General features: G+C 34.9%; 1 protein-coding gene across 2 annotated transcripts in view; it reads left to right on the forward strand.

The window, feature by feature from the left end:
- LOC106869382 (cleavage stimulation factor subunit 3) overlaps positions 1-8,592 on the forward strand; it is a 166,041-nt gene extending 157,449 nt beyond the window's left edge. For both annotated transcript variants that reach the window (XM_052973227.2, XM_089363654.1), the window contains 4 exons: positions 616-766; positions 1,722-1,816; positions 3,064-3,124; positions 5,144-8,592. In XM_052973227.2, coding sequence (XP_052829187.1) covers positions 616-766; positions 1,722-1,816; positions 3,064-3,124; positions 5,144-5,349 — 513 coding nt within the window. In that variant the 3' untranslated portion in view covers positions 5,350-8,592. The remainder of the gene's footprint in view (positions 1-615; positions 767-1,721; positions 1,817-3,063; positions 3,125-5,143) is intronic.
- Positions 8,593-11,094: the final 2,502 nt, after the last annotated feature.

Here is an 11,094-nt window from a genome sequence, read left to right on the forward strand (position 1 = left end):
ATTAATATCTGTAAGTTATGTAACTCAGATTAACTGGTTATTTTTATTATTTTATTCAATGAAGAAATATACTCCATAGAGACTCTGGAATTAAGTTCATTTTTTAGATACAAACCCTCATTTCTTTTGAAGAATTAGAAACCCTGATGCCTCTGTTAATTAATTGTATATTATTAATTATATGCTAACATCTTCCTTTCTTCCATTCATCAAGCATTTACACATCAATAATTGATTTTGTAATTAATTTTGATATTTAGATATGGAGAGAAATTTCTGTGTCAGCCCTTTTCTCTTCTTTTCAGGCATTTTTGCCAGTGTGTGTGTGTGTGTGTGTGTCTAAAACCAAGGTACCACATAAAAAGCACTTGTGATGGTGTTACATAAAAAGTCCCTAGTGCACTGTGTAAAGTTGTTGGTATTAGGAAGGGCATCGAACCATAGAAACCAAGTCAAAACAGACTGTGGAACTTGGTGCAGCCCCAAGTCTTGCTAGTTCCTGTCAATCTGTCCAACCCATGCCAGCATGGAAAACGAATGTTAAATGATGATGATGATGATGATATATATATATCATCATCATCATTATTATGTGTATACCTATTTGTTTTGTAGAACTTTTCTTCAATGCACGTAGCTCAAATGCCTTCAACTGGTGAATGTATTCCTCGGAATTGGAATGATGAAGAAGATAACAGAAAGAGACCAGAATATCCCAAACCTGACCTTGAACAAATGCTGCCTTATAAACCTCGACTTTTACCTCGTAAGTTGATTAGGGAAATTGCAATTCCTTCTTTGAAAATTGTCTTTTTTTCCCCCTTTTTCCTTGCATGATTCTTCATTGAAATCCACAAAATTGTTTTGTTTCAATGAATGTCTCTTGGTTGTTGCTGTTCAACTCCAAGTCACTTCTCAATTGAGTACATATAAAGATCTATTCCAGAACTTGTGCATTTTTCTTTTTTGTTTTCATACATAAGTGTATCTATGACTATATTATCAAATGTGTTCTTATTTATGTGATGTGAGAAAATGGTTGCTATTTTTTAAGCTAGTTAAACGGCTATATGGAAATTTTTCATTTATTTTTATTATTGTTATTGTATTGCCAAGTGAACTCAAATTGATGAGATCTATCACCGAGGCACAGAGAGAGGGTGTAGTGAAATGATAGACTACTGAATACATTGTTGGTCTTAAGTTCAAATTTTGACCTAACTTTGGGCAGGGGATCTAATTTAGCTTAGGCTTCTTGGCCGTACAACAGCAACAATAGTTTCCACTTCTATTAACCCTTTAGCATTTAAACTGGCCATAACTGGCCCAAATATTCTACTTGTTTTATGTTCAAACTGGCCAGATTCGGCCTCTTACACTTACCCTACAATGTTATTCTAAAATTAAGCAGTCACATCATCAAAATCTTGAAGCTTTGAAATAATGCTTGATCAATTCAATATAATATGAATGAATAAGCATGAAAATGTTAAAGGGTTAGACTGTGGTTTAATTATTGGCTGTAGGAACAGCATCTAATTACTCCAGTGAACTTATAAATCACTGTAATGAACCTACATACTATTTTGCTAACTGTGTCAGATGGTTGTTGACAGATTTCTGTCAAAAAAATTAAGAAAAAAATATATATGAAACCAAAAAGCAACAATAAAATTTTGCTGCTTTATGTTGACATTTAAAATGTTCTCTTTGTTCTTCAGCTTCAGGTGCTCATCCCATGCCAGGTGGAGTTTTCCCTCCACCACCAGCTGCTGCACACCTCCTTACCTTGTTACCACCACCAAATTGTTTCCATGTAAGTTGTTGATGTTATTGTTCTTGTGATGTTCTTAATGATGTATTCACTGAAGCACTAACCCTCACACTCAATAGCCATCAACTTTTACACCACTTGCAATAGAAAACAACTAAGATTATTGTCAATGAAGGCCAACTAAGATTACTCTGATGACGACGATGACGGCAGTGATGCTGCTGCTGCTGTCATTATCATTATCCCCTTATTCATCACCCTTATAGCAAATGAAAAAATTATTACTATTATTTTAATGAATGCTTTCATTACACTTACCATTTTGTGTACTTTAGGTAGTTTGGTATGTGCAATGTTTTGTTTTTACCATACCAAAGATAGACTATGTGTTTTACACACACACAGTGTCTAGCAGTGGTGTTATATAAGTAATGGGGTATTGTATGTAATATACGTATATACGTATAAATGCATACTTGCATGTATATATATATATATATATATATATATATATATATATATATATATATATATATATGATTTTATATATATATATATACAACGATATATATATAATTTAAAATTTAAAAATAGGATAAAATCTTTATAAGAATTTATCAAGTAGTCAGCATGAAAAATCTCATGAGGGAAAAATTTCTTAATTATTCCTTTTAAATATATTCATTTATATTAAGGGCATTACTATACATAAATGCCTCACGGTATGAGGGACTCTTAAAGCCAAAACTACCATACTAAATACAGTGTACCGAATGTGAGGGAAATGCAACTCTCGAATGGAGCTCCTTAAAAACAAATTCAGCTGCAGATCATATGATTTCATAATTAGTGCACAGAATGCACTTTTTAATCGTCAGTGCAGGCATAATCAAGACACATAAAAATGAACAAAAAATCAACATACCAGACAAACACCAAATGTATCCAGCATAGTACATAGAGTTGTTCACTTGTTTATATCTATGTGGGAGGCAGGCTCTTACATGTCTGAAACTGTAAGGTGTAACTCAGACACTCAGCTATGAGTCCACCACATCTTATAGTGGAAACAACTGTAAGCTAATGAAGTTCATAAAATGATTGTTTATTCCTTTGTCACCTCTTTTCTTATTACCACACTGCACTTGACTAACACTTTGTTCAGAGACGTATGTATATTGAGTTCTACACCAGGTTATTAGTATTGCAATGCCTAAGCAAAATATTAAAACACAATATATATATATATATATTTTATATATAAACATATAAATGTTTATATTTTTCAGGGTCCCTTTGTTATGATAGATCAGTTTATCAAACACATTACAAATGTCACTTTACCTGACGGTAAGTTCCATTATAATTCTTCATTTTTATACTTATTTATCTTTTTTGCTTTATTTGTTTCTTATTAAATTATTTCTTTCTTTTCAACATTTCTACATTTTATTCTGTTGCATGGTTAGACCGTAATTATTGTATTTCATTAATTATTGAGTAATTAGCAAGATTCAGCTCCCATCCAATTTCTTGGTTGAGTAGTTTAAAATATTTTGTTTTTATAAGTAAGCCTGAGAAGGTAATATGATGACAATGCCCTAGCATGGCTACAGTCCACTCAAAGAATAAATCAGTGGTTGATCGGTGGAATTTATCACCTTTGACATTTAGTTCCATTAGACAATGTTTTCTTAACCCTCCTGTGCCCCTCTTTAATATGGTATAGTTCTGCAGTTCCAGGTTAGCGGTGAGTTGACCAAGTCTATGAGACACAGGAAATTGACCATAAAACCAGATGCTGCTCATAGATATGTGATGTCTCTCTCTGGTTGTGAGATAGCATCTGGTGTGACAGGATGGACGTGTTGTAACTCTCTCCCCACTACCCACTCTATTTCTGTGGTAGTTTTTTTTTTGTTGTTTAGCCTTTGGTCAGTTCTGACTGAGCAGATCTATGACCAAAAGCATTTCAGACATAAATCTCAGGCAGAGTCAGTGAGACAAAATATGTAACACAGCTAGACATTTGAATTTTTTTTTTGTTACTTGTTAGGTCCTGAAGAAGGGACAGTGCCTATGGTCTTTGCAGACCCTCCTAGACAGTGAGATTGATGGCATTAATGCTTCACTTGAACTTGTTTTAGTCAACACTTGAGGGGAAGACTTGAACAGGGAGAGGTTTCCTGAATGAATAGCTGGATGTAGTGATGAGTACAGTACTTAGAGGTGGCAGACACAACAAAGGGGATAAATTACAGGTACACAACAAAGGGAATAAATTACAGGTACACAACAAAGGTGAATTATAGTCCATCACACAGGCTTCTACACAGTTTCCATCCACTCAGTTTCACTCACGAAACTTTTGTCAACTTGAGGCTGCTACCATGCACTGGGACTGAACCATAGATCTAGTGATTGTAAAACAGGCTTCTTAACCACTCAGTCATGCCTGTTGTTTATTTTTGCTTTATGTTTTAGTATTTTTTTTTATGTCTTTTACTTTTTATTTGTTTCGGTCATTAGACTGTGGCCATTCTGGGGCACTGCCCTGAATTTTTAGTCGAAAAAATTGACCCCCCCCCCCCACTTCTTGTTTTTCTTACTTAAAAGCATAGTACATATTTTATCAGTCCCTTTTGCTGGAGCTGCTAAGGTACGGAGACATAAACAGATCAACACAGTTGTCAAGGAGAGATGAGACAGACACATACACATACACACACATATACGATGGGCTTCTTTCAGTTTTCATCTGCCAAATCCACTCACAAGGCTTTGGTCGGCCTGAGGCTATAGTAGAAGACGCTTGCCCAAGGTGCCACACACTGGGTTGAACCTGGAAGCATGTGGTTGGGAAGTAAGCTTCTTACCACACAGCCATGCCTGCACCTAATGTTTATTTTATTTTTATCATCATCATCATCATCATCATCACCATCATCATCATCATCATCATCACCATCATATGTCTGTTGTCCATGCTGGCCTGGGTTGGATGGTTTTACCAGACCTGGTAAGCTGGAAGGCTGCACCAGACTCCAGTCTGATTTGGCATGGTTTTGCATGGCTGGATGCCCTTCCTAATGCCAACCACTCCGAGAATGTAATGGGTGCTTTTATGTACCACTGGCATGGATGGCATTTGCGTGACACCAGTGTCTGCCATAACTGCGATTTTACTTGACTTGATAGGTCTTCTTCTCAAGCATGACATAATGTCAAAGGTCTTGGTCATTTGTCATTGCCTCCTTGAGGCCCAACACTTGAAAGGAGCTTTTCATGTGCCACTGGTTTTGGCTACTTTACTTCCTTTCCTTTTTATTTTTATATTTAAAAAATTTTTTTTTATGTTTATCTTTGCAGAACCTGTTGTTATAGAAAATGGAATGGAATCTTCCAAGATTGACCCTGGAACCTTAATATCAATAGAGATTGCTACAGGTGTGAGGAAACGCAAAGCAGAAATAACCACAGAGGTTGGGGAAGAAAGTGATGAAGAAAATTCTGAGATGTTGGAACCCCCACTTCATGACATTTATCGCAGTCGACAGCAGAAACGAGTTAAATGAGAACCTCCCTCCTGCTAGCCATCACTTCATCTCTTGTAAACTTTATTGGCAACTTGCTAAATTCTATCTCATTATTGCTGGCAACTCACATGCTCACTTCACCCTCATTAACAACTCACGTCATTTCCAGCTTAGCCTTTTCTAAACATTTCCTAAAACTCCATCTAATTTACACATATATGCATGTGTGGTGTGTGTAATATATATATGTATATACACATATATGTATGTATGTATAATTTGTAGCCAACATTTTGTCAACATTTAATGTCATTTTCGATCCATTTCTGTCTTATCATCTCTGTTGACCCCACTTTTTTTTTTGGTTCTCCTCAAATTAATCTGGGATTAGTTTTGTTCAGCTTCATCTCCATCTTGTTTTTGATGCACATTGTTCGCCTCAATCACTGTTTCTCATCCTCATTGACAACTGTCACTCTTGTCTAATTTACAAACACACCAGGTCATCTAACACTGTCGTTGTCATCATCATCATCATCATCATCATCATCATCATCATTTGATATTTTGGCCAGCCACATCAAACCTTACTGGTTTATTTTTTTTATATTACTGTAAAGAAAATAAAAAAAAAACAACAAACAAAACACAAATTCAATATCTCCATTGTGGTCAAACCTGCTTCCTCTGGGATCTTAGTAGTTTTTTTTTCAACACATACATACATACACACATGTGTATGTGTGTACGTGTACCTGTGTGTGTGTGTGTATGTATGTATGTATGTATTATTGTCACTTGAAAAGAGGATGCTAGAACTGAATTTTTTGTGAAGTTAAACATACTACCTCTTTAGGATGACTGAATTTGACCACTGCTGCTGTGTGTCTGTGTGTATGTGCGTGTGTGTGCATGTATGAAATAAACATGGGCTACTGTGATCAGTGACCTTGGATGGATTGTTTCATTGTTGATGTTGTTGCACATTAGACACCAATAAAAAAAATAAAAACCTCCATACCTTTTCCTTATTTGTCTACCCCCACTTCTCAAATCTCCACCTCACCCCAAAAACAATTACAAAGAAATTTTTTTTCTGCTTGCTAGCATTTAAACAGTACGATCTTCCAAAGATCATTATTGAGTGCATGGGTGGGGGGAGGGATAAAAAGTGATGGATTGGTCACTGAACTGGAATTAGAATGTCTTGCATTATTTTAGTTTTGTCCCTTCTTAGATTCTGCTGGAGGAAGACAAGGGAATCAGTTTTCCTTTCACTCACCCCTTCTATGGCTTGATACAATACCAGTTATGTATTCGGATTTATTGAGTTGTGGTGTGTGTGTGTGTGTACATACATATATATGTGTGTGTGTGTATATATATATGCCTCTACATAGATATATCCTCTAGGTACAATAATTGACTTTGTGCCTCCTCAGATGTATTCCTTATTAAATATTCAGTTCACTTTTCTTAAACTCACCCCCTCCTCTCTATTTCTTTTAAGCCAACACTACTGACATTATTAAAGTTTATTGTTTATATTTTTTTATATTTCATCTGTATTAATTCTTCCTTTTTGATGTGTAAATCAAGACATTATCTATAAGAGGTTTGTGATATAGTTGACAGAGACAGTGAAACAATGGAACAAATATATCTGACAGTATTTCTGTGTCCTCCACTTTCGCTGAGAAATCTTTTGGGCTCAACTTTGCTTGTCATCACAGATTTGCAGTGGAATTTGCTCCACATCAGTCAACTCTACCCACAGTATTTTACAAATTTTTGGTATCCTCTGCCAAGCTTCTATGGTAACATCCTTAAAGGAAACAACAATAGATTTTTTTTCAATTTCTGCATCTTCCCAACTCAGTTAGTCGTTAATTTTATTCATCTCACTTGAAGAAATCTCTGAGAAATTTTAATGAAATAGAAAGATTGATTCTTCCCCTTTCCCTACCACCATTAATTAATATATTAATTAATAACAACTCCGTTACCTTAAATTAAATGTAAAATCCTCCCATCTACCTGTCCACTTGGCACTAAATTGATTTTCTCCTTTTTCTTTTGTATAAGGAAATTGTTTCAACAAAATGAATTTATTTTGTTTTCTTTTTACTTTAAATAGTTCCAAATTGGAATCATATCTCTTTTTTTACTAATGCTCTTAGAAACCTCATGAGCATCACAACATCCCAGAATTGCTACAACATTGTAAAAATGACCTTGTGATATTTCTTTCAGTTCTTTACATTCTGGATTCATTTCCAGCTTACGTCAACTTTGCCTTTCAAAACCTTTCAAGGTTGATAAAATAAAGTACCAGTCAAATACTGGGGATGGGTGGGAGGGTGGATCGATGGCATTGACTTACTCCCTTTCCCTCAATATACTGGTCTTGTACCTTAATTAGAAACCATTATTATTATTATTATTAAGTGCTATGTTGGCAGAACTGTTAGAGTATATGGGGAAAAAATGCCTTGCAAATATTTCTTCTAATTCGTTATATTCTAAGTTCAAATCCTGCCAAGGTCAACTTTGCCTTTCATCCTTTCAGGATTGACAAAGTAAAGTACCAGTCATAAAGTACTAAGGTTGATAGTATCAACGAAATCCCCTTCCCTCAAAATCACTGGCCTTGTGCCTGAATCTGAAATTGTTATTATTATTATTATTATTATTATTTAATGGCATTCTGTTTGGTGCTCTAATGGCTGCCAATTTGCGGTCTTTTACTACTACTACTTACAATGCTTCAGTCTATTATGAACAAAAGTCTGCTAGTCACACCCTCCATAGGGAGAAAGAATAAAATATTTAGTTGATGTTGAGGTGGGGATGACCATCAGTCTCATGTGTTAAGTTTATGACCTGTGACCTTTGTGACCCTTTTAGAAATAAGTGTTCTTGTTTGTAATAATTTCTTATTAAATTCTATATTTTTTTAAGGGGCAGGGAGGTGTTTTTCATAAGCTTTAAATGAGATCTCCCCCACCCCAATTAACTGTGGTTAGCTCCATTATTTTAATGTCTGTTATACTTATTTAAAATCCAAACAGAGCAATATTTCTTTATTTTAACAAGTTCATTGTCTGGCTGACCTATCCACTTGTTCTTTTTTTTTACATTTTATAAATTGTCCATATGTAAATATTCATGGTTTCATTGTAATTTTGAAGGGAAAAAAATCAACAGATTATAAAAAAAGTTCTGCTGGTTTAACATTCTGATGGAATAAAAGAATAAAACATTAAAAAAAAATGGATGATATTTGGTAGTTGTGTTTTTGTTTTGTGTTACATTATTTAACCCCTTAGTATTTAAAGAGGCCACATTTGGCCCAAATGTCCTGTTTTACATTCAAAAAGGCAAGAGCCAGCCTCCCACACATCCTACAATGTTATTCAAGAAATACATAATCACATTATCAAAGTCTCAAATTTATGATATAATGCATGATTTATTCAAAACTATGCAAATAAATAAACATTACATTTGACAAAGTAATTTGAATGCTAAGGGGTTAAAAATCATATTTTTATGATTTCAGAACTATTTATGACTGGTATACTTTGCATAATTAAAAATCAAAAGGATTTAAAGGGAAATAACCCTTTGTCAACTGATCAGGCAGGTGTGGTTAGACACAACAAATGAAGTCTAATAGACTGAAACATGTTCATAGTTGTTCCCCTTGCCTGTGTCCTGCACTTGTAAACTTACTTGTAGTGATATATTTTTGATTTTCAGAATGTATAACTCATTGTCTTTCAGAGTTATTAACAATTGCTGCTAGGTCTTTATCCTGTTTCTCCAATTGGAAATTTAACTTAAAAATTCATTGCATACAACATTTGGTACATTACTTATACAAGTTGATGTCCATGGCCCATTTGAGTTGCTTCCCTCAGCTAATTTTATATTTTTCATATTCAATATTCTTGTTATCTTGGCCTCATTGAATCTCTTCATTGTTGACAGGTCACCTGGATCAGTATTGGCTTTGGGCTAAACAATCACAGCATTTCTTTTTCTTTCTTCCATTGGTAAGGTCATTACCACCCCCACTTTGTTGCCTCTGCTTCTGATATTTATAGATTGTTTAGTGGTGCTATGTAAATGAACCAATGTATACATTCATGTGTATATGTGTACTCATGTGTATGCATGTATAAAATAGGTGCAGATGTGGCTGTGAAGCTTGCTTCCTGACATGATTTTGGGTTCAACCCCACCTGAAGGGCCAATTGAAGCCTTATGAGTGGATTTGGTAGATAAACTGTCATATATATATATCGAGTAAGGACTCCCTTTGGTCATGGATGACCATGGGATTGCACCTAGAAAGTTCCCCTCCAAGACACAAGTCTGGGCAAGGTTGTTTATGGAAGACCAGCAGTTGGCTATGCATACCAGTTTCCTCACTCTGTGTCACCAATGTTATCCAAAGGCAAAGGTTGATACTGCTTGGCACCAGTGACATTGCAACTCATTTTTACACCTGAGTGAACTGGAGCAACATGCTCCAGTTCTTGCTCAAGAATACAACACAGCCTGGTCTGAGAATCAAACCCACTACCTCATGATTGTGAGCCCAATGCTCTAATCACTGATTGGATTTACTGGATTTCAACTGCATAGAACTCTACGTATTGTTTTACTATGTGGTATGTAACTGGGTCCACTAAAAGACCCTATTTTTGATTACCACTAGATTATATAAATCCAAATATTGTACATTAAAATTATATATACTATCAGAAAGATTGCCCTCTGGACGGTTTTCTGCTAACCCTTTGATAATATTTTCACATTTGATTCCCAATTCTAATAATTTTTATATTTTTCATCTAATTATTTTTTGTATAATAGAGCTCACTTACTTAGTATTACTTTCATTATGTTATCACAGTCATAATATCTGTTTTTAAACATCATGGTAGTCCAACAACAGAGGGAGAAGCCGTTTGTAAAATTTTACCTTCCCCTCAAAGCAATATAGAAGTTTCAATTCAGCAGCCCTTCTGTAAGCTTTGCAGTGTGTGTGTGAAAGAGAGTTGGGGAGAGAATATTGCAAACAATGAAATGGAAAACTCATGTGAATAAAAGGGCATTACTACAGATGTATATGCCCCCAACTTTGTTGCCTTGTGACATCCAGAGAATTGGATACTTTTTAATAAAGATGCCCCCACCTCTACAAATACCACTTAGATATTGTGGCTTCAGAGTATATAGGGATTTATGAGAAAGAATTTTTCTGAGGGGCTGGAGAGGAGTTTTGGAAAATTCACACAATCTTTTTTCCCTCATAACTTTCAGGAAGAAGGGTATCTTTTAATGAAAATTTATACAAATCCCTTTCAAATGACACAGATTACAGTTATAAAGAAATTTGTGGGGAAAATTTTTTCAGGGATTTTCATAATTTTTTTAAAACCATCACTTTCGAAATGATGGGGTAGGGGTGGGGGCATCTTTATATGAAAAAAGTTTTGTAAACTCTTTTTTACACCCCTCCCTCATTGTCCCACTCTTGACCTGTTTTGGCCAATATTTTTTTGCACTTTAAAACCATGGGAAGAGCATTTTCAGTCAAAAATTGTTAATATTTTCAGCGGTAAAGGTGATTTAAGGGAAATTTGGCTGTTGTTTCTAGCATATCCAAAGACAACCCTCCTCGTTTTTTTTTATCACTCTTGCATGTATTGATGTTTTTCAAGATTTTTCCCCATATAAATGGCAAAGGAACAGGAAATTTATGTAATGAAC

The sequence above is a fragment of the Octopus bimaculoides genome, chromosome 15 (genome assembly GCF_046866305.1).
Source record: "Octopus bimaculoides isolate indiv1 chromosome 15, ASM4686630v1, whole genome shotgun sequence".
NCBI classification, from domain to species: Eukaryota; Metazoa; Mollusca; class Cephalopoda; order Octopoda; family Octopodidae; genus Octopus; species Octopus bimaculoides.